General features: G+C 42.1%; 1 protein-coding gene across 4 annotated transcripts in view; it reads left to right on the plus strand.

Moving 5' to 3' along the window:
* LOC147451319 (ultraviolet-B receptor UVR8-like) overlaps positions 1-14,347 on the plus strand; it is a 67,589-nt gene extending 53,242 nt beyond the window's left edge. For 3 of the 4 annotated variants that reach the window (XM_086520289.1, XM_086520288.1, XM_086520290.1), the window contains 3 exons: positions 13,644-13,754; positions 13,895-13,951; positions 14,041-14,347. In XM_086520289.1, coding sequence (XP_086376415.1) covers positions 13,644-13,754; positions 13,895-13,951; positions 14,041-14,277 — 405 coding nt within the window. In that variant the 3' untranslated portion in view covers positions 14,278-14,347. Of the gene's footprint in view, positions 1-13,643; positions 13,755-13,894; positions 13,952-14,026 lie in introns of all 4 variants that reach the window. The other variant, XM_086520292.1, reaches the window with a different exon arrangement.
* Positions 14,348-24,668: the final 10,321 nt, after the last annotated feature.

Genomic DNA, 24,668 nt, shown 5'->3' on the forward strand with positions numbered 1-24,668 from the left:
GAGCAAAATTGCCTTGTTTGGTCCCTCTCTCTCTCTCTCTCTCTCTCTCTCTCTCTCTCTCCGCCTTCATCCATCAACCCTATTCACCATCCTCATTGACACACACACACACACACACACACACACACACACACACACACGCACACACACACTTTCTCAATGAATTCTCCTCTATTTCCCTCTCCTAATCAGATATCGAAAGCTTCCATGGCTGCACTTCATCCTCTCCACTTAGAATCTTTTCACAAATACACCCACATTTGAGGGTATATGATCATGGAAATCCCTACATTAATAAGGGTTTCCCCTCAATTCCATCCAATACCACTTATATGTCATCCATATCACTAAAATCCTTCAAAAAGTTTGAAGTTCTATAATCTTTCCCTCAATTCCATCCAATACCACCCATATGTCATCCATATCACTAAAATCCTTCAAAAAATCAGTAATTCTATAGTTTTTCCATCCCCCACAAACAGCCTCACTCACTCTCTTTCACACTTTCTCCATATAAATTTCTACTTCCCTTTACATTCTCTATATCTTTCACCCACCAATGGTGCAAAACAAGGACAAATCGTTAGGATGAAGGCAAGCTAAAAGGCCATCTCAAGCAACCAAAGAGGTGGATTTCCTACATCACTAGGGTAGGTGAAGAGGAAGATGAGCATTCCAATGGTCAAGGTGGTGGCTTCCAAAGCATCTTCATTTGTCTCCCTGTATTAGCTTCCCTAATCACAAGGTTTCCTAATTCTAACCATATATGGAGGGCTATATAAAGAGCCTCAAGCTCAGCCCATGGATGCAACTCACTCCCTCACCTCCACGTTGTAGCTTGCCCCAATCATGCACTTGGTGCAACATTAGACTACCACTAGTTTGTATTTCGTGAAGAAAGGTTATGCTCTACATTTTGTTGCTAGGTTAATTTCAGTTATGGATGTGTATTTTCTATGAATGCAATGTGCCTTTTCTTTGGAGTGGGATAGATATTCTCTTCCTCTTCATTTTGAGAAGCTCGTAGTTACGTTTAAGTCGCTCGAGTGCTTGCCTAGTTGTCCTACAAGCAATGGGTGAGTGCATTGAGTTTTGTGAGTATTGAGCTTGATTCAAGGTGCTCTTTGCCTCTTGCAATTTCCCCTTGCTTCTCCTTCTTCCCCTCTTCTTGTCTAAAACTCTCTCTCTCTCTCTCTCTCTCTCTCTCTCTCTCTCTCTCTCTCTCTCACACACACACACACACACACACACACACACACACACAAATGTTCTCTCTCGTGCACCCCCGTGCAACCATAAGGGGAGTTAGTCAAGAGAGGTGTTGAATAGGCACCCTTTCAAGCCTCTCTTTATACAAGGAGTTGCATCACTTGCACCTTCCATCTTGTCACTTTCCTTTTAGGTTGAGTGTTCACCCCGACTTTTGCACAAAGGAGCAAGGCAAGCATCGTGTAGAGACGACCTTGCTTGAAAATTGCCCCTCATTGAATGGTGCCCCCATTGAGGAGATCTTAAAGAAAGCTCTATCTCTTCTATGAAGCAAGATTTAACCAACAAGAGTGGTTCTTCAAACCTTTGGGGAGTCCTCATCAAACGTTTTTCAAGGTAACCTAGCCCCAAGGCTCCCTCTATAGCCATCAATTGAAGCTCGCAGAAGGAAGCAAGCCTATCGACAAACGGCATGCATGGGGGTAAAACGTGTCAATTTTGCTCATCCCTCCTTAGTCAAGGAGAAATCTTGTTACCATCAAGTTCCTAGATCACACCATTGTGCTGAGTGCTTTGTCTCAAGTGTAAAGGCACCACCAAAGGAGCCTCCTCTATTACGGGTGGTCAAAGCACTATCAAAGTCAGGGATCAACAAATTTGAAGAAGGAGAGCTCCACGTCAGCAGTGTGCAATACCTCCACAAGGGCATATACGGCGAATATCTCCAGGTGCTATTTGGCTAAAAGACTCAAAGTGGTGAGCAAGGTCGCTATGCAAGCTTATAAGCTATATAAGGCTGACGATGGCTCCACCAAAGTCTAATGATTGGTGAGTACACTTCAACAACATGCCTCATGAGGTTTTGTAATTGGTATATGTAATGCTTCTATCCATGAATAACCACAACTTCTACAATTTCGAGTTTTTTCAAAACATTAGAGTGGATGTTTGTGTCGGTAGGAAGATTTTTTTCTGATAGGGATTAGTCCTTCTGTTTGGTGTTGAGAGGTTAAGAGAGATACTTACATCCCTTGATCCCATCATACTTATTGCACGTGCCTACTGGCTTCACAACAATTAAAATGTATCAATAAGCTGGAATATTCCTTGTCGTTTCTGAGTAAGTAATAGGTTTAAAGAGCTTGCAAACCAAGTTGTGGCGATCACAGAGGACGATCATGCTTGCGATGTTTGACATCAATGATTCGGACACATACATTGGCGGCCACTAATGGTTGTGGTGAGTATGAGGCTGCCAACGGATTCATCACCTCCATGTCTAGATTAATGACAACGAGCATGAATGGCGTCTCTCTCCCTTCGCACGTCCTTGCGATCCTTCCCTGCCAGCCTACAGGCTGCACCTCTGCCTCCCCTACTGCTCACAAACCTCCGCCTATAGCTACACTTCCTCCTACCACTCACAGACGCGCACTTTCAGAGCCTTCGGCCCTTCAGCGTGTGTCCACACACACACACACACACACACACACACACACACACACACACACACACACACACACACACACAGAGAGAGAGAGAGAGAGAGAGAGAGAGAGAGAGAGAGAGAGAGAGAGAGAGAGAGAGAGAGAGAGAGAGAGAGAGAGAGAGAGAGAGAGAGAGAGAGAGAGAGAGAGAGATGAAATGAAATGATATATTAACGTCTACAAAAGGCCAAAATGACCTATGAGACCAAACTGATTACAATGGTGAGTCTAGTACCAAGTCTGGGTACAAACAAAGAAAACTACAAACTAGAAACTGAGATAGGAGTGCTATCGACTCTTGTGGGTGGCTGGTAAGCTGAGCAATGGTATAATGTCACAAAGGTACAAAGTGGGGTTAAGTGTCACCATGATACAATATAGAAGTAGCATGAAGCCTATCCTGATCGACACTCTGGGTGTCGTGCTAGAATCCTGTGGATCCTCTGCTGCAATCTCCGTCGGTGCTGCGTGGCTCCCCTCCTCAGTCGTGGTCGTCTAGATCTTCCCAACTCTATAGTTCGGTCAATGAAAGTACCGTTGTCGTGCCGTGGCACGTACATAGTGTGAAATAAAAACATTCACCTCACTTTTGACACCTATCAATGCATGGAAAGAAAAGCAATAATGTACATATCGTGATATATGCTAAAGCGGCTACTGCGGTCGCTATCATGTACATACCTATCCCGGGAGTCGTGGCTCTGGATGTGGCTCATTTGCGTGCTTTTTCACTTAATAAGATGGCTAATTTGGTTTGATAATGTACATAGTCCAAGTGTTTCATGGTGGCACACTCATTTCGCCTACAAAGACTCATGCGGGCAAAAACTGCCATAAATAGCAGCTAACAGACATCGTTGCAGAATTGCATCGAAAGTGACCCAAAATGGTATATTGATGAAAAATGATGCTTATCTATGCTTTTTATGCTTATGCGAGTGATCCCACAAATTTAGGGATTTTTCCCGACTCCGTTTAGGATTTTTCATATAAAAAATGACATTTTTTGGGTCAAAAATGACCTGAAAATGGCCTAGTTTTTGTCCAAAGTGGCAAAATGGCCCAAAAATTGACACATCAGGTCGTATTGCCGTGGGGAAGGGAGAGAAGGGGGCTTTTTACAAAAAAAACCAGCAATTTTGCTCTACTGTGTATGAGCATTGAAGTTTCATGGCCGAAACTTTAGTGTTTTTAAACGGTCCTGTAAAGTGAAATTGAATGTGATTTGATGATCCTCTCATCATAATCTCGACTACGAAAACAAGCAGACTCCAAGCACGATAGGAAAGAGGGTTTGTGACTTTGCTGTCACGAACGCTCTTAGACTTTTTGTCGCCCTTAGAAAGAGGGTTGGTGATTTTCCACAAACGCTTTTTCACAAAGTGTTTGTGACTCTCATCACTAACTCTCATAGCCAAAGGTTTTGCACCTTCCCAGCTAAACCGCACACATTCCGACATTTTTGGTGAACCCGATGCGAAATTGCTGGGGTGGGAGTTTGTGAATTCATCTAGACACTTTGTTAGCCATGGATGAAAATCAAGAGACACATGGGATGCACTTTGATCCTGCAGTCATGCAGATGTTTCAAGCGTTTGCCATGTACATGCAGCAACAACAAGCAGCGGAAAGAAGCCAGATTTCAACCACAAAAGCACTACAGTCCATTGTGAAGAGAATTGACCAGTTTGATGGCAAGGACATCACAAAGTATCTACGAGATTATATGAAGGAAATGGAGTTGAACCGAGTGTGTGAGGAAGACATGGTTCGAAGTTTTGAGCTAGTTTGTGTCCCAGAGATCAGAGATCGTATTAGGGCAATTCAAAATGCTCATGGAAGAAATTGGGAGGAATTCAAGCTTGCTATAAAAGAAGACTACTTTATGGAGGACTCTGAGAGGGTGACCAAAAGAACTTTCTTAGATTGGGTTGCAAAGCCTAAAGAAGGGATTTCTTCTATAGAGCTTCTCAGAGAGTTTGAGCGATGCTATGCTCAACTATCACAAACTGAACAAGCTTCCTTGGATAGGGAGAAGGTAGAACTTTTCCTACAAGCAGCGGGCAAAGAAATTGAAGAAAAGTTAGAACTTCTCTTGGAAGACAAAGATACAGAGCAAGGTTTGAAGACAAGGTGGAATGATGTACAGTCTCCCTGTTGGCAAAAAGACAACGCAGAAGAGACAAGATGGTGGTGAATAATGGTGCTCTGGTTCCTGTTATTACTGAGAAGCAGCCAAAACTTGCTATTGTAGCTTCTAAGGATGATGGGTCTATGCTTGAAGAACTTGTGAAGGGCATACGCGAGCTGAAATTAAAGCTAGCAAGGCTTGAAGAAAAGGGGCAAACATCTGGACAGTCATCAAGTCAAAGACCTCAGAACAGAGAGGGATTTGTAAATAGGTGCATCTGGTGTGATAGCCCAGACCATCCAAGAAGGGACTGTGAAAGCTTCAAAGATGCCTTGGGTAAAGATCTTGTCTTCTTTAAAGAAGGGAAGATACATCTTAGTGAAACAGGGAAGCCCTTGGCGACCAACTTTGGCAAAGGAGGGATGAAAAAGCTAGTTGAGGACATGGAAACCAGTCATGCTATCTCAATGGTTAAAGCAGCAGCATTTGGCTTAAAGGTTGGTCAAGTCATGCTCAAAGGGTCAAAATCTATTGAAGACGTGAGTGAGGATGGTGAAGATGTCTGGCCATCTGCGATGGAGTTAGCTATGAAGGGAAAGTTGACTAAAGAAGTCTTACATGAAGCAGGAGATTGTATCCGTCTTGAGACTGGGTGGAATGAACCTGTAGATGCCTTGTCAGTGCATGCCTACATTACAAAGTGTGGAAGAAACAAGGCACTTGTTGAAGAAAAACGCAAGAGAGAAAATGGGGATGAAGGCCCCTCAAAGAGGGCTACTAGAGGTGGAGGGAGAAAGGATCCGAGTCCATCTCAAGAGCCCATGGCAAGGGAGCCTTCATCACGAGAAGTACCAATGAGAGATGCTGCATCAAAGGAGAAGCAAGATAAAGAAAAGAGCAAGGGAAAAAGCCCATCATACAAGCTACAATCAGATATTGAAGCTTTACAGATTTAAAAAAGTTTTAGAGGAAAGGATCTTAAATAGCAAGGTGAAGTTTACATTGGGAGGAGTCCTTGGCATTGCAAAAAGAGAGTTCCACGAGGAAATCATTGATATCATAAGAAGGAAGCGACAAGCTTTAACGGTGTCTATCCAATCAGAGGCCGAAGAGAGTGCTTCAAAGACACATGTGATACAAATACAACAAATAGATGAAGATGAGAATTTTGTAAGCTGCTACCAGTCTTCGAGCGGTAGAAATAGGCATGTTAAATTTGAAGATGAAGATGAAGACGAAGCCACTCATAAGAGCCACTATTCAAGAAACCATTGGGTAAGGGCTACAAAAGAAACCTTGGTTAAGGTGGGAGATCTTGAGGAGCCTTATGTGGCCTTGATAGACCATGGTTCGGAGATTAACCTCATGTCCAAGAGTCTCTATATGAAGGGAAAGTGGCCAATTGATACTGACCATGGGTTGATGATTAGGGTTGCAAACAACTCATCCGGGGATCTCTATGGTGCTTGTCCAAATGTTAATGTAACCATAGGGGATGTGAAAGGTGAGCAAAATTTCTTTGTTCAAGAGATGTCAAGCTATCCTCTAATCCTTGGACAACCAATACATCACCGCAGTGCGAATGGAGACAAAAGTGTTGGATGATGGATCTGCCTATGCCAGGGTCAAAAGCAAAGATGGAAAACGAGCTGTTCAATTCTTGACAGTCTGCGTTGATCATGAGCGAAATCGTGACAGCTTAAGGGACCATTCTCTACCAAAACCAAGCAAGGAGTTTCGAGATCAAAGGGAGATGAGGGGTTTTGGCCGAGTACCATTGTAAAGCGGGAGTGTAGTGGTACAGAAAGAAAAAGGTTCTCGCTTGATCCGAAGGGAGACGAAGCTTTTTCTACAGGTGCCCTAGTAGCAAAGGATGGATTAGTATCTTTCACAACGCTTGGAGATTTAAAGAAAGGACAAAAACAATATGTAAATAGTGTACAGAGAAAATACAAAAACCATAATTTGTTAGACGAAGACGAGTACATTTCAGGTGTTTTTGAGGAGGTTTCTTTTGTAGATGCTATGGGTGATCTCAATGCTATAACAAGTTCTAGTTTTCAACAAGGAAATGAACTTGTAAAAGTAGCTTCTATGGACATGTATAGAATCATTGAGTCTTTCAAAGACGAGGAGTTCTTCAATGTGCAAAAAGATCTAGAAGTGCGAGTGGAGACGAAGTACAAAACTATAGCAAAGAAGGTGAAACCAGTGGCATTGCCTTTGCCTACAGATTGCAAGGAAACGATGGATCAAGCTTCTTTGCAACCTAGTCTCCAAGATCCAAAAAGAATTGGACACAAGTTTACGAAAGAGTCATTGAAGATGTTAAAAGTTGGAGGCAATTACTCCTTGACAGATATTGAAAGAAAATGCTTTGAACAGACACTCTCCAAACATGGAAAAGCTTTTGCATTTGAGCCGCATGAGATAGGGTGTGTGGATCCATCTATAGTCGAGCCAATGGTAATATTCACTATATCTCATGTGCCTTGGAATCTACGACCAATTCCAATGCCAAAAGCACTCTTGCCAAAGCTTATAGATTTACTCAATGAAAAGATAAAGATGGGGATTTTGGAACCTTCATGTGCCCCCTACTCAAGCAGATGGTTCACAGTACCAAAGAAAAATGGAGCTCTACGCTTCATTCAAGACATGCAGCGTGTCAACAAAGTCACAATCAAGAATATGGGTAAAGGGCCAATTGTAGATGAGTTTGCAGAAGCATTTGTAGGAAGGGCAATATATTCTATGGGGGATTTGTACTCAGGGTATGATCAGTTCCAACTAGCAATGGAAAGCAGGGACTTGACTACCATGAGAACACCCTTGGGTTTGGTAAGGATGTGCACCTTACCGCAGGGAGCAACCAACTCGGTTGCGCACATGATGAGCGGTATGAACAAAGTCCTTCGTGACTTCATACCTCAAATTACAATGCCTTTTCTTGATGACGTTCCAATCAAAGGATGCGACTTAGCTAAAAAAGATGAGGCTCTGGATTCGAGGGGGTGCCGTAAATATGTAGCAAACCACATCAATGATTGTGATAGAATTTTAACAAGGCTAGAAGAAGTGAACCTTACATTATCTGAAGGAAGTATGCGTAAATATCACGGAGGTGAGAAGGTTTCGAGGTGCATGTGTCTTCTATCTCATATGGATTCCACATTATGCACATGTTGCAGATCCTCTTTATCAATTGCTAAGGAAGAATGATGTACATGTAAAAGCTATGAGGAAGTTGAAGCAATTGTTGCTGTCTTCACCAACTTTGACGAAGATTGACTATGAGTGTGGAAGAACGGTGATTGTGACAGTGGATACTAGTCCAACAGAAATTGGATGGACAGTAGGACAAGACGATGAAGAGAAACACATGTATGTGGTGAGGTTTGGGGCCAAGGTTCTAAGCTCTCGCCAAAGAACATATCCACAGGTAAAAAGGGAGTTATGGGGGGTGGTTACATCATTCAAGTGTGACAAAGAGTACTTCATTGGAGCATCTGTAGTTGTGGAGACTGATTGTTTACCACTTCTAGGGATGATTGCAAGCTGCTCTACTCCTGATATTGCTATGCTTAGGTGGATTTCTTATATAAAGTCCTTGAACCCGGAATTGAATCACATTGCAGGAAAAGATAATGCAATGGCAGATATGCTTTCAAGGGCAAGGTATGAAGATGAGGATGATATGATTGATGAGGAAAGAGATGTGGGCACAAAATTCTACACAGTTTCTCATGCAAAGTGTGATGATATATGCATTGTATCTTCACTTGAGTCTTTTTCAGAGGAGTTCTATGAGGATGAATGGTTGCTCATAGGTCGCTACTTGAGTACTTTACAAAAGCAAGATGATTGAAGTGAATCAGAATTCAAAAGGATCAGAAAGAAAGCATATGGATTCTTCTTGAGGGATGGCTACTTATGCAAACATCCCAAAAGAAGAGATGGGACTCCATTACGAGTAGTATGTGATAAGCCTACTCAGCTCAAAGTTATCAAAGAGCTTCATGAAAGCCTATATGCTGGACATCGAGGTGTATGGGCTACTTTTTTCAAAGTGAAAGAGAGATATTGGTGGAAAGGCATGTATAAGGATGTAGCGGATTTTGTGGAGTCTTGTGTCACATGCCAAATGTATTCCAATGTACGTTACCGTGATGGATTGCATCCTACATACCTATTAGCCATGCACTATAAATGGGTTGTTGATCTAGTCACAATGCCTTTAGGGCTTTGGCAAATGAGATACTTGGTACTTGTACGAGAAGACTTGACAAACCAAGTGGAAGGGCGTGCATTGAGGACAAAAACTACAGAAGTTGTTTGTAATTTTTTTCTTGAAGATATAATTTGCCGCTATGGTTGTGTGGGAAAGATAGTTACTGATAGAGGTGAGTTAGATGCAGATGAAGCAAGGGATTTCTTTACGAGAATTGGTATCAAGCTAGCCCTGACTTGTGCTTATAATCCAGAGGGAAATGGGAAAAGTGAAAGAGGACGTCCTCCTATTGTCAAAGCTTTGGCTAAGGCATGCAAAGGTAGAATGCGTGAGTGGCCAAGGTTGCTACCATATGCTTTGTGGGATGATGGTACAACTCATAGCTCAGTGAGTGGTTACATGCCTACTCAATTGATGTATGGTCAGAAGTCAGTCATGCCAATTGAGGATGTAGTTTCTACTTGGAACATGTTACCTTGGGAAGATGGTGTAAGTAGGAAAAATCTACTTGCTTTGCGCATAAGGCAATTGGAAAGAAGACAAGAAGACATAGACATTGCTAAAGCTCGATTGAAGATGCAAGACTAAAGAATAAAGATAGGTTTGATAAAAGACATAGGCTTTGACCAAAGCCTATTGAAGAGGGTGATTGGGTCCTAATGTACGACAGTAGCCTTGACAACCAACACACCACACAAAGAAAACTTGCAAAAAGGTGGTTTGGTCCCTATGTTGTCAAACATGTGCATGGAAATGCTACATATACTTTGAGGGAGCTCGATGGAATAGAGCTTAAAATTCCCATAGCGGACAAAAGAATCAAGATGTTCAAGAGGAGACATGATAATGATCCTTTTGATTCACAACAAGATGGTGATGAAGAACCTAATGACATTGCTACATATGAGGATGAAGAAGTAGAGGATGATTTTCTAAACTTTGCAGAAGATGAAAATGACATCCAAATATTTGTGGATCTTAATGAAGATTAAACCTATATAGGGAAAATGTTGATTCATGTCGGAGGATGTGCATGTTCAGAGGGGGTCGATGTCGTGCCGTGGCACGTACATAGTGTGAAATAAAAACATTCACCTCACTTTTGACACTTATCAATGCATGGAAAGAAAAGCAATAATGTACATATCGTGATATATGCTAAAGCGGCTACTGCGGTCGCTAGCATGTACATACCTATCCGGGGAGTCGTGGCCTTGGATGTGGCTCATTTGTGTGCTTTTTCACTTAATAAGATGCCTAATTTGGTTTGACAATGTACATAGTCCAAGTGTTTCATGATGGCACACTCATCTCGCCTCGCCTACAAAGACTGATGCGGGCAAAAACTGCCATAAATAGCAGCTAACAGGCACCGTTGCAGAATTGCATGGAAAGTGACCCAAAATGGTATATTGATGAAAAATGATGCTTATCTATGCTTTTTATGCATATGCGAGTGCTCCCACAAATTTAGGGATTTTCTTGACTCCGTTTGGGATTTTTCGTATCAAAAATGACATTTTTTGGGTCAAAAATGACCTGAAAATGGCCTAGTTTTGGTCGAAGTGGAAAAATGGCCCAAAAATTGATATATCAGCTCATATTGCCGTGGGGAAGAGAGAGAAGGGGGCTTTTTACAGAAAAAACCAGCAATTTTACTTTACTCTGTAATTGCTTCCATGGTTGCTCAATCTATGTGTAGGGCAATCCCGTCTCTTCGAAATCTTGTAACTGAGCTAGTGAGGGAGTGAATTAGGGTTTCCCCTTATCAAAATAGTGTGTGGGCTTCACTTTAGAAGCTTTTAAATCTCTGCAAAATTAGAAAATTGTCGTCGTGAAGGTGGAAGCTCGAGCATTCCTTTCAACTGTTTGATGTTACGACTATGTAATTGGGGGCGAGGCTACATGATACCATGAAAGAGGTTTGGGTTTTGATTGAGAACTGTGCTTGTATGAGCATTGAGGTTTCATAGCCGAAACTTTAGTGTTTTTAAATGGTCCTGTAAAGTGAAATTGAATGTGATTTGGTGATCCTCTCATCATAATCTCGACTATGAAAACAAGTAGACCCCAAGCACGATAGGAAAGAGGGTTTGTGACTTCACGAACGCTCTTAGACTTTCTGTCACCCTTAGAAAGAGGGTTGGTGATTCTCCACAAACGCTTTTTCACAAAGTGTTTGTGACTCTCATCACGAACTCTCACAGCCAGAGGTTTTGCACCTTCCCAGCTAGACCGCACACATTCCGACACCGCTGGTGTGCGTATGGGTGGGAACCGAGCAGTAGCATGAAGCCTATCTTGATCGACACTCTGGGTGTCGTGCTAGAATCCTGTGGATCCTCTTCTGCAATCTCCGTCGGTGCTGCGTGGCTCCCCTCTTCGGTTGTGGTCGTCTCGGTCTCCCCAACTCTATAGTTCGGTCAATGAGAGTACCGCTGGTGTGTGTATATGAGAGAGAGAGAGAGAGAGAGAGAGAGAGAGAGAGAGAGAGAGAGAGAGAGAGAGAGAGAGAGAGAGAGAGAGAGAGAGAGAGGCCTCTGCTGCCTTGGGGGGGCGAGAGATCCCAAATTGGGGAGAGAGAGAGAGAGAGAGAGAGAGAGAGAGAGAGAGAGAGAGAGATGCCCAAGCATGGCCTCCACGTGGATCGCCTTGCCCCTTTCTCACTCCCCTCTGAAACTTCTCTGGCATCTTCTCAAGATTCTGTCTATTTACACATTAAAAATGATTGGGCCCATCCTATTGGACTAAACATATTCTTTAATGTGCACATACTCATCGTATTGTGAGTTCCTTTCATGAATCATAGGGACTTGTATGGGTAATCCGCCCACTCGTTAGGCAATAGGTGCACATCATAGCTAGCACAAAAATAAGGTTCCAAAGCATCATCAAAGAGCTATTAGGACCTCATCGCCTTGTTGAAATCAATGCTTCTGAGCATGCAGTGGATGGGTTCACAGAAGCATTGATTTCAACAAGGCGACAAGGTTCTAGTAGCTCCCTGATGATGCTTTGGAATCTTATCTTTGTGCTATAGCTATGATGTGCACCGATTGCTTAGCAAGTGGGCGGATTGACCCATAGAAGTCCCTATGATTCATGAAAGGAACTCACAATAGGATGAATATGTTCACATTAAAGGATATAGTGTAGTCCAATATAGGGAGTATGATGGGACCAGGGGATGTAAGTATCTCTCTTAGCCTCTCAACGCCAAACAAAAAGACTGGGAAATTTTTTTTTCCTAGTGATGCAAACATCCACCCTATTATTTACAGGTTCTTGGGGAGAGGCTGACTTGAGCATCCTTTGGGACCATCAATACTTAGTCATATGGCCCTGTTCTATTGCAAAAAGAAAAAAGGGAAAATTACCAAAATACCCCTCTAATTTGTGGAAATTCCCAAAGTACCCCCAATATTTTGTCAGAAATTCCCCAAATGTCCTTCAAATTTTCCAAATTTCCCAAAATACCCCTGGTTGTGAGATTAAATTTCTCCAAAGATAAATAAATTTGTAGCTCTTCATAAGAAGACTGATTGTCTATGAATACAAGATGCCAAATCTAGAATTTGAGTTGGTTATGTAAGCACGCAAAACGGATCTCAATTGTAAAAAAGGAATAAAGATTAGAAAATCTTGAACAATCCAACCGAAATAGTTTGGGAAATTTTTGAAATTTGAGGGGTATTTTGGGAATTTCAACAAATTAGAGGGGTATTTTGGTAATTTTCCCAAAGAAAAAAGATAGGGGAGGGTGCATTGGCAATTTTGTGAGCTTATTCATAGGACTTGCAATTCCATTAATTTGGTTAACCCCTTCCTAACTAGTTCTCTTTTCATACATGATTTGTGTAATCTGTTGACTGAGCAGTTTGCCGGCACCCGATGAACGTTGACAAGTAGCCTAGAACTGGTAGTAATGTGGTTGCTGTCGCATAAACAGCTTGAATCACAGAGCATGATGTGTGTGAGCATGTGCGTGCGTAATAAACCTTGTGTAATTTTGCAGGTACTTTCAATGGAGGTCAAACTAGTCATGACTTTGATTCTAGACTAGCTCCAACCAAAGTGGCAAAGTGGGAGTGTTTACTTGAACAGTTACACATCTAGCCACATTCGGGCCTCTGCCTGCTGCTGAGAGTGTTTGAGGCTCACAACTCGTCGTAGCCTCCTGTTTTTGTCTCTTACCTTTGTTTGACATAAGCTTCACGTGCTTTATCATCGCTTACTGTTAGTCTTGACCATGTCTGTTTCTCTTCCTTCAGTTGCATGTTATCCAACTCCCTAGTACTCATTTGGCATTTCTCATAGAAAAGTTCTGATTCCCTGTCAGTCGGCTACCTGTTCTTGTGCTGCGCTGTATGCTATGTTTGATACAAGGATAGTCAATGAGGACTCATTACCTTAGTCTTCCATAGACAAACTAATTGGCATTGACCAGGTGGACAAGAGATTTTGCAGTCAGTAAAACTGTCGCATTCACTTTTGGGGGTTGGCTGTTTAGCAGTATGTGCGGTGCACTCATAGCACGCTTTATTTTTATTTGCAACAACAATCATGCTAATGGTGGGGGTCACAGGTGTATGCTTGGGGGAGGGGGGAACATGGTAGACTTGGCTTTGGTGATGACAAGGCCAGCAAGATGGTCCCTCAAAAGATTGAGCAGCTTGCAGGAGAGACCATCATCCAGGTATAACTTGTTTTTGAAGGTATACTTTTTGGCTGTTGATCAATCAAGGTGTTGTACACTCCGATCGTGAAAGGCTTGGCTTGAGCAAGGTGAAGGAAAACGGCTGTAGCGCTTCATTCACCGACATTTTGATGTAGCAGGTCTCGTGTGGGGGGACACATTCCGTTGCGCTCACAGCTGATGGCCGCATGTTCTCTGTAAGTTTGCATAATGTTTTCGTATGTGATATTTTCCTGTCTTTTGAGAGTGGCCTAAGTCTACTGAGTCGTGAGACTCTGTGATACAGTTTGGTAGAGCTGACCATGGCCGCCTAGGCTATCCTAATGCTGTCACAACCGGAGATGCAGTGGAATTGCCTATCATTCTCCCGCACAAGGAGAACAGGGCACATGCTGCCAATGGAGACTCCTCTTTGAGTGACGAGGAGCTCAATTCATGGTCAGTAAAGTACATCGCTTGTGGTGGCCGCCATACATTGGCTCTGGCTACTTCCCGGCTGCATGAAATCAATACTGCAACATAAGAGACAGGCCTTTGTAATCCATTACAAATAATATTGTGTGTTTAACCTAATCCACAACAAATTTGGACCACCCAACTCTCTCTCTCTCTCTCTCTCTCTCTCTCACACACACACACACACACACACACACACACACACACACACACACACACAAACACACAGAGACCCACCCTACAGTAGCAAAGCTGGAAGATAAATAAGGCTCAGAAAAGCTGGTCTATGAGATGGCTGATTTGATGAATGCAATAGAGACTAGCCTAATGCCAATCATCTTGTCCCAATCGTTTGATGAACATAACTATATTCCAAGACATCATAGCCAGGAATTAACAAGGGGTTAGTAGACGATATGTGGACCGTTTGTTGATTGCCAAAGTATCCTTCACTCGGTGAGTGGAGAGGAAAAAGGGGAGGTCATTGTTTGTTAACCATGTACATTGTGGTTTACACTTCACCCCATCTGCACCTTATTCATCTCATCTTCTCTTATCGACCTTCCATTTGCCTTGCACTTACTCATTATCAATATAACATCGCCTTTGATCATATGCTTATTCAATTGCCTTCATTACATTCTTCAAGCCCCATATACAACCTTGCATACTAGGCTTCATTACTTTGTATTCAAATCCACTTCTTGTCTTCCAAACCACCTTTTCCATGGTTAAAACATTCAGAGAGACATAACCCATTGTTCCTTCACTGATGCTCCTCTTGAAAGGCCTCGTGCAAATAGCGGATGCTCTCGACATCCCAAAGCTCATCATGCATAGGGAGGCTTGGAACAATGTTCCTCTACAGATTTTATCTATTAATGTATGACTTGAATCTTCCTACATATGAGAGCACTATCATTTGTTGACGTTGGTTTTGTATCTTTTGTCCCTTTTTTTTAATAAATTCATGTCATTATTGAACATATCAGCCAAACCCTAATCACCATGTTTACTCTGTTACCCCTCATGCCTACCCATCAATGTAGATTTTGGATTTTTTGTTCATTTTCTATTTTCATAGCTTTCTTGACAGAGTCTTGGATTCTATTGGGATGCAACTTTTGGTCTCATGGGTCATTTTAGCCTTTTGAAGACGTTTAATATCTCTCTCTCTCTCTCTCTCTCTCTCTCTCTCTCTCTTCGAGGCTCATATGGAAATATTGTAAAGCTAGGATATATCAAAGTTCGAGGCAACAAGCTACATGGTACCAAAACCAAAAATGGCTCAAACATTAGATAATGCTTCTTAACTTCAACCAAAGTTTCCCTTGTAAGTCATTCCTTTGTTTACACAATATTGCTTCGCGATGCACCCTAGCTTCGTATGTCATTTGTTTGTTCACAAAATGTGCTTGTCTCATACATGATTGCTCCTTTTGTCATCACACCAATATCATGATCACTTATCTAACATGGATAGGTTCCCGTCGATGTTCCCATGTACATCTTGCCCAATCCTTGTGTAAGGGGATGGAACTCTTATTGTTTTAGCTTTTAGCAAATAACGCATATACTAAGCTAGCATAGAATCTCTGCCAAGTATCTAAGCTTTTTAAACGGTTGTGGAACTCTCTCTATACATAGACTTGTTAACAAATGGTGGTTGATATTGTTCAACAATTGAAAATATGACCTATAGCACCACGTGATGACGATGGTTTTGTGATCCTTTGCAATTTTGTGGTTCCAATACCTTATATCTCCAACTTTGGAGCTTGATATTGTTCAACAATTGGAAAGATGACCTATAGCATCATGATCCTCTGCAATTTTAAGTTTAAATATCCAAATATATAATACCACATTCTCCACAACCTTGTTTAAAATTTCATCCATGATAGGTATGCTAGATCCCCAAATATATTGACCAAGAAGCATAGACAAAAGCCAATCATCTGGTATGGTGATATAAACTAATTTTCACTTGCTTTATTTTGGGGGTGAAAAACTCAAATTTTAGTAGAACTTAAACGAAGTCAAAAGAATGTCAATCAATGGGGGCATAATTGAAGACTTAATGCACAAGAAGTTTTGGACAAATTCTCACAATAATTCCCACATTGCCACTTACCTCAACATCATGAGCTTCTCTGAGGGAGGCGCCGCATACCTAGCTAGGTACGATTGGGGGCAGGGGACCGTCGGCCCGGTGGTGGTGGGGGGGGGGGGGTGGGGGCGGGGTCCCTTGCCCCCAATCGTACCTAGCTAGGTATGCGATGCCTCTCGAGCAGAAGCTCATGATGTTATTCATTGTATGGAAAACACTAGAAAACTACATGAGAAAATTTCTAAATCTTCTTGTGTTGGGAAGCGAGCTCGATTTTTTTTTTAAAAAAAGGGATCTATTTATCGATCTAGTTTGGAGCGAATTTGTACCCCATTATCACCTCTCTTGGGTAAGAAGATATAATGCCATTCAAGGATTGAATAGAAATTGTAATTGAATTCTAAGCATAGAAAATAAACCGACTACTTTTCCCAAGGTTGTGACAACTTGAGCTCTTTATAATGGCATCCCATGTCTATTTTTTTTTTGGACCTGAAAGAGGATCAAGAATCTTTTGATGTAAATATGTGGTGTTCATAGAATCCTAAACTAGGAAGCCAAACCATTTTAAAGTACATTTGGCCGTCATGTATGGACCCCTGCTTATAAGCCCATCATGAATAGCTCTTTTTGAGTCGTTTTGAAGATTCCTAATTTTGGAAAGCTAATCACATTAAGAGCTTGAGAGCTTTATTAACACCAAGGAACTCATAGCTTCCACATCCTCTCATTGGCTTCACTCTATTTGTACTTCTCGACTCCTGTATGCTCCCTTTTGCATGGTAATTGGACTTATGTAATAATGCTAATAATTTTTCCTTTATTTTGCATTGTGTAGTGTATTTTTGAAGTAGTTAATCAAGTTTCCTTATGAATCTTGCTTGCTAAGTAGGTTGTTGTGCATAATAACAAGTGTGCCATAGATTGTGCACACACATTGTCTCCTCTTGCACACAAGAATGTACCTTCTTGTTGCATCAAGTTAAGATTTGCATTGACAATATTCCATTCTAGGAAGGAGCAGACATTGTGTTCTAAGTACGGTGGGTCATCTTCCTTACAACTACGAACTCATTGATTTGACTCAAGGCGACTTACATTAAAACAAAGAGCATTCACCGACAACGTTGTCAGGAGTTTTTTGGAGCAAGGGATTGTGCATATGTGCATACACAAGCATGGTGCATCGAATAAAGGATTGCCCATTTTCCAGAGCCAGGTGGTTACGTGGGGCCCACATGTGTCCAGGTAGGACAGGGTGTACATAGTGCATCGATTTTCACTATTACCAGTACCAGTGTGTTTTCTCTATAATAATGAGTAGTTGATAGCGCGTAAAACTTCTTGAGGAAGCTATCCACGGGCCGACAACATAAGGTAAACATGTAACATTTAATGGCCTAAAATCTCATGTGTAGCGGAAATTAGCATGAACATAGTGAGCATTTCATTAGAGTTGATTCCTAATGAGAATTACAAGAGTGCTTGGGTGGAGAGAGCAACAAAAAGCATAACACCTAGTTAGATAGCATTGACAATACTTTCAAAAGAGAGATCAATTAAGCTATTGACAACAGTTGAGGACCGGATTTGCATGGAGCCGGTCCCCCCTCCAAAAGGCTTTGTATTATGGTTTCTCCCATCAAGAGAGACATTGTACAATACAATTCTTTGTGTTCCTTCAAGACGAGCTAGTGCAATGAAGATGGAAGCTTCATACACCAAGCAAAACACTTAATCAAACACAACTTGAATTATCCCCGTTCTCAGACCCAAGACCTCACACACCTTCGAAGATGGTGAGAGCTAGTAGGGTATGAGAGTAGATTGAGAGGAAAAAGAAGTATCTTACGAGAAAGAAGTACATCTCCTCACATAATCACTCATATTAGCATAGCTTAGCTTAGTAATTAGCTTGGTAGAGAAGATGAGCATGCATTGAAGCTTGGCTCTTGGTTGGATTTGCATCCACATGCCAAGAGAGTGTTGATGTAGGCTTCTATCTCACAAGCTTGGAGTAGGTGATGAGCTCTCCATTAAAGCTTGGGAGGAGATAGAGTATTTTCCCTTCACACATGGTCAAGTGTGAGAGTGTGTGTGTCAATGCCAAGCAAAAACCAGCCCCCTCTCTCTCTTGGGCGAGCCCTAGCTGCTAAGTTAGTCTGGCTTTTGCCTCATTGGACCTCCCCAGGTCAAGCCAATAGGGATTAAGCAGCATAAGTGATAGCCTTCTGACATGTGTCCCCCTTTCCCCTTTTGTGAGAGCTTTAGATAATTAAATAATTAAACTAAACTCTCATTGGACCCCTTTGCCTCCTGGCCAATAGGAATCAGGCAAGCCATGGGGCTCCTGAATGCTCATTGGACCCCTTGGGAGACTGCCCAATAGTCTTCTAGGACACTTAATTCTTATTGGTTTCTTTTATTAAATGTTTTTAAATTAATTAAACTAGATTTACTCTAGCCTAATTCTCATTGGTCCACTTCAAGGGTCTTCCAATAGGAATTGGGCATACCTTGTGGGCATCTGGCCTAGGGAGCTGACATGTGTCCCTCATTCCCTTTGTGTAAAGGGAGCCTATGTGTGTGTGTGTGGCTTTCTCTCTCATCCCCTAGCTTTGGGGCTCGCCCCCTCCCATGTAGGGATGTAGAAAGACTTTTTGGGCACACACTAAGCATCCAATTTTCCCTAAGGTTGACCTTTGGACACAACCTTTGAATTTTGGAACCTTAGCATTTTGGAAGTCTTAATGGGCTGAACCTTAGGGTCTTTTTAGCCCGTTGTTTCACATGGCTCTTTTGCAGATGGCCTCCCCTTTGGATCCCTATTTTCCCTCCTTTGGATCCCTACTGTGGCCGGTCTGCTTAACTTAACCAATATTCTAGCTTTTTCTCCCTTGGCACTTCCCCACATTAAATGATCAGTTTAATATGAGAAAATCATTTAGGAGAATTAGATATTGATTATTATGACATTACCTCTCTCTTGAAATCATAGTCGTCCTCGACTATGGTGTAGAGAAGATAAAGCATATGCATGAGTCCTTTTCTTAGCGGGTAGAGGATCCCTATGTTACCCTACGACATCATTCCATAATGGATGACTAGTCCATTTGGCGCTTGAGAGCCTGAGGCTGCCGCAAGCATGTCTGCACATTAGTCCTATCAGTCTTCCATAGTAGAGTGACAAGCTCTACTTGGTGTTCGGGAGACGTCGTCTCCGCAAACTTGATCTAAGCATGCATACTACTTCATTTTTGTGCACAAATAAAGAAAAAGAGAGTCTTATAAGACAAAAAATTTTGTTCATTTTTAACATTTTGTACATTTGCTTACTCTTGGGAAGCATTGTAAGCATTGACAAGGTTTAGGTTATCCTTTAATTGTATGCCTTGCATCCATCTAGCATCTTCAAAAGGATAATTCTTAAACTTAATAAGATATCGTCGGATAGTCTTACCGCCTCTTAATACCTTGTCTTCATGTCGGAGAATGGACTCGGGCTGCAGCACCTCCTCGTGGTCCTCGATCTCCGGTGGGTCTTCAATAGTTGGTTCTTGAGGTGGCTCTCCTTTGTAAGGCTTTAAGAGGCTCACATGAAAAGCATTGTGTATGAGCCAATGATTGGGCAACTTAAGTTGATAGGCCATCTCATTGATTGGCCTAAGAATCTGGAAGGGACCATAGTACCTTTTTGCTAGTTTAGCATAGTACTTTTGGTGGCCCGTAGGATTCTTGCCCGTCGTGTGCCTTAATCGAGCCTTGGGAAACTTTAACAAGACCCAATCGTTTTCTTTAAAGGCTTGGGCTCTTCTGTGCTTGTCAGCAGTAGCCTTTTGCCTTTGCTGTGAGATAGAGATAGCATCCTTAATCTTTTGGAAAGATTCTTGTAGGTCTCGGCTATACTCATCTGCAGCGAAGATCTTCCCATGTACCTTAAGTAGCAAGGGACTTTTTGATCTTCCCTCAATTACCTCGAAAGGTGCTTTTCCTGTAGAAGTATGTACAGTGTTATTGTAAGCATACTCTACTAAGGGTAAGTACTTCTCCCATTGGGATCTTTGATCTACTTCCGTTACATAAGCTTTTAGTAGATCGAGAATAGTTAGGTTAGCTATTTCACTTTGGCATCAGTTTGTGGATGATAGGCCGAAGAGAAGTTTAGCCTTGTTCCTAAATTCTCAAAGAGACCCTTCCAGAAATTACTGGTCATTCTAGGATCTCTATCTGACACTATGGACATTGGCAAGCCATGGTACTTGAAAATTTGTGAAATGAAGAGGGTTGCCATTTGATGGGCTTTGATAGTCTTTTTGACAGGTATAAAATGAGCTTGTTTACTGAACCTGTCTACTATCGTCCATATTCCCGTATTCCCATGGATAGACTTAGGCAATCCAAAGATAAAATCCATGGATATGCTCTCCCATGGTGAATTAGGGATTGGCAAGGGTTGAAGCAATCCAAGTGCTTCCCTCTATCAAATTTTGTCTTTTGACATACCACACATTTGGAAACATACTCATGTATGTTCACTTTCATGGTAGGCCAATAGAAATATGTTTCAATTCCCTTTAGGGTAGACTGAATCCCTCTATGCCCCGCACATGGGGGAGCATGAGATTCATACATTACTTTCTCACGTAGTGAGTTAGTAACGCATAGTCTATTGCCATAGAGAAGATAACCATCTTGTAAAGTAAATGGTTCTTCTTTCTTCCCTAAGGCAAGGGCTGAAATCACATCTCTAAAATCGGGATCAATAGCATACTCATCTATCATTAAAGATAGATCATTGTGAGTTGCTATGGAAACCGCATTCACTCTCGGTCGTCTTGAGAGTGCATCGGCTACTTGATTATGCTTGCCAGCAATGTGAGCAATATGAAAATGAAATTGCGAAAGGAAATTTGCCCACCTCATTTGTTTGTCGGAGAGCTTGGTCTGCGTCATGAAGTACTTAAGACTTTGGTGATCCGTTCGCAGAATGAAAGGAGTCCCCAATAAATAGTGCTTCCATGAGTCTAAGGCATGTAGAACTGCAAGGAGTTCTTTTTCGTATATGCCTAGAGCTTGCTCAACAGGGTCGAGCCTTCGACTCTCATAGCCTATGGCGTGCCCTTCTTGGAGCAAAACAGCCCCAAGGCAATCACCACAAGCATCACATTGGACCTCAAATGGTTTTGAGAGATCCGGTAGTGTAAGCACAGGTTGAGAGATAAGCTTTTCTTTAAGCTTTTCGAAAGCATTGTTCTCCTTAGCAGACCACGTATACCTAACATTTTTCTTTGTTAGGTCATGTAATGGTCCCGCAATTTGTGAGAACTTTTCTATGAAGCGTCTATAGTATGCACACATACCTATAAAGCTTCTTAGTTCATGAAGATTTCTGGTTTAGGCCATCCTTTTATTACCTCTAACTTGGATGGATCCATTTGGATTCCATCTTGAGAGATAATGTGACCTAAATATTGAATCTCTTGCAAGAAAAATTCACTTTTCTTTCGATTAACATAAAGTTTATTCTCTCTTAAAACTTGAAATATTACCTGGAGGTGTTGCTTATGTTCCTCTAATGAATTAGAGTAGATGATAATATCATCAAAGAACACTCCAGTGAAGGTTCGATGAGGTCTGAACAGCTTCTCCATCAAGCGGTTAAATGTGGCTGGTGCATTAGTCAAGCCAAAAGGCATGACAATGTATTCGTAAAGACCAAATGTAGTACGAAATGCGGTCTTTACAATGTCTTGATCAACTATCCTTATTTGATGATAGCCACTTTTTAGGTCAATCCTACTGAAGTAGGTCGATCCTTGTAGCTTATCAAATAGGTCTTCTACCCGTGGAACGGGAAACCTATTCTTGATAGTGATCCTATTTAGTGCTCTATAGTCGACACACATACGATATGTGCCGTCTTTCTTTTGCACTAATAGCACAGGTGAGCAAAATGGAGATGAGCTAGGCCTAACCATGCCCTTCTCAATTAACTCATGCACTTGCCGCATAATCTCCTCTTGTTGAGCTTGAGAAACTCTATAAGGAGGTTTGTTAGGCGGTGAACTTCCTGGAAGAAGTTCAATTGCATGGTCGTCATTACCTCGTTTAGGAGGTAGCTCAGAAGGGATGTCGTCAATAAAGACATCTTGAAACCCCTTGAGAAAATTGGATAACTCTAATTCCTTTTGGTTGCTTTTATTTTCTTTTGCTAAAGCATTAGGTTCATTTTGAGAATCTTTAACAAAAATCATGTACACGGAAATAGAGCTCTTTATTGACTTGTTGAAAGCTGGTGTATGTACAATGGGGATGGTGTTACCCATCTCCCTAGCATCTATATACATGTCCTTTTCCCTGAACTTAAAGGAGATTCTCCTTTCAGGAAATTTAACATGGGCAGCCAGACGGTCAAACCATGGTGCCCCTAGGATTACATCCTCATGCTTGAGAGGAGAGATAAAGAAATCCTCTTTGTCCACATAGCCTTGGACATGAAGCCTCAATTTCCCGATTAAGGGAGTGACTGAAGCTTCTTGCCCCTTGAAGGCACTGTCTGCGGGTAGGATATCTCCCATCTCGTAGGATTGTATGCCTAGCTTGGTGGCTAACTCCATAGATATGAAATTGTGAGTAGAACCAGGGTCAAAGAGAATAAAAGCATCATGTTCTCTTACCTTTCCCCAAGCATGGCATAGAGGAGATCCTTTGTGGTGAGTTTGGTGAATCTCCTCCTCTTGGATTTCAACCAAAGAAGCTCTAGGAGGATCTTGGCGGTTGTTCTTTTGGGGACAAGCGCGGTACGCATGCCCTTGTTCGCCGCACTTGAAACACCGGTTATCTTTACGATAACGCTCAAGCTCTTCAGGAGAGAGTTTATTCTTTCCTTTGTAAACTCCCTTCTCTTTAGCTTTGTTGGAATTGCCCTTAGGAGACTTTTGGACATTGTCCTTCCCCTTAGGCTCAGTGGAACCTTTGTTTTCCGGGGGCTTATTATTTCTTTTACCCCCCGTTTGGAAATTGATTCGCGAGGCCACCATAGTATGGTGTATTACTGCCGATATGGTACGTGGCCTTTGGGAGTTGACATACTCCGCCATTTCTTCGGTTAAGCCCGCACAAAATTGTTGCTTTTGCTCTCCAAAATCCAACTTTTTGAAGACAGTGGCTTTGAGTTGTAGGTCCCAAAACTTGTCTACATATTTGTGGATGGATTCATTGGGAGAGAGCTTTAAGCTTCGCCATTCGGTGAGTACTTTGTCTTTGGCATCGGTGGCCAAAAACTGCTTCATAATGGAAGCTCTTAAAGCCTTCCATGTTCGTGGAGCTTCACCGTTGGCTCGTAGGCTAGACCACCATTGTCTGGCGGACTTTTGAAAGTGCATAGCTACATGGCGTAGCTTAGAGGACTCCGTGAAGCCCTCATCTCCAAACGCCGCATCGAATTGCTGGATAAAGGCCAAAACTTTGTCTTTAGCACCGAAGGTGCCATCATAGGTGAGGAAAGAGATGCTCTTCCCTCCCTCTTTGAATTTCTTCAGCTTGGACGACCTCTTCCATGCGGCATAGGATTTCCTATGGCCTCTTCTTTTTGATGGTTCAAAAGTTGCACCATCACTTTCTTCAGAAGATGAAGAATTTGAAGAAGGTGGAGAAGAGGGTGACCTCTTTCTCGCCTTTTTCTTGTCTTGATCTTTGTCGTCTTCACCATAGCTTTCATAAGAGGAAGAGGATAAAGAAGATGGAGAAGAGGGTGTCCTCTTTCTCGCCTTTTTCTTCTCTTGCTTTTTATCATCCCTCTTTGAATTGTGGCGTGGAGAAGAGTGTGATGGTCTTCTCCGCTTTGGTGGTGATGGAGAGCGTTTAGCCCGCCGTCTTCGTGGAGCCATCTCCGCCGAGGTGGCGGGAGACTCGCTTCTTTCTCGTTCCTTCGGTGGAGGCTCTTGAGTTCTCCTTTGGGAAGGAGATGCATCATCAAGAAGTAAGTTCTTGAGCCCTTCATATGGATTCTCTTCTTCTTCCCGAATCGGAGAGAGACCTCTTTTGGTAGTCTCACAAGGAGGCTTCCTAGGTGTTCTCTCGTCATGGTGATGAGCTTGGAGAATCCCGTGAGCACAGAGCTGCCGTTGCACTTCACTTTGGAGAGATGGATTGCCCATGGCTTGTTGAAGCCTAGAAACAAGATAATTAACAAGCATTGAAGCATCATTAGTAGCTTGCTCATGAGCAAAATCAAAGTTATCAACATTAATTTCACTCTCTTTAATATTGTCAGCCATTCTAACAACTTTTAGGTGTAAACTTTTTAGGTGTACTTTGGCACTTCAAGCCCTAGTTGCTACTCCTCT

Source organism: Adiantum capillus-veneris, chromosome 9, assembly GCF_014529385.1.
Source record: "Adiantum capillus-veneris isolate H3 chromosome 9, ASM1452938v2, whole genome shotgun sequence".
Taxonomy (NCBI): Eukaryota; Viridiplantae; Streptophyta; class Polypodiopsida; order Polypodiales; family Pteridaceae; genus Adiantum; species Adiantum capillus-veneris.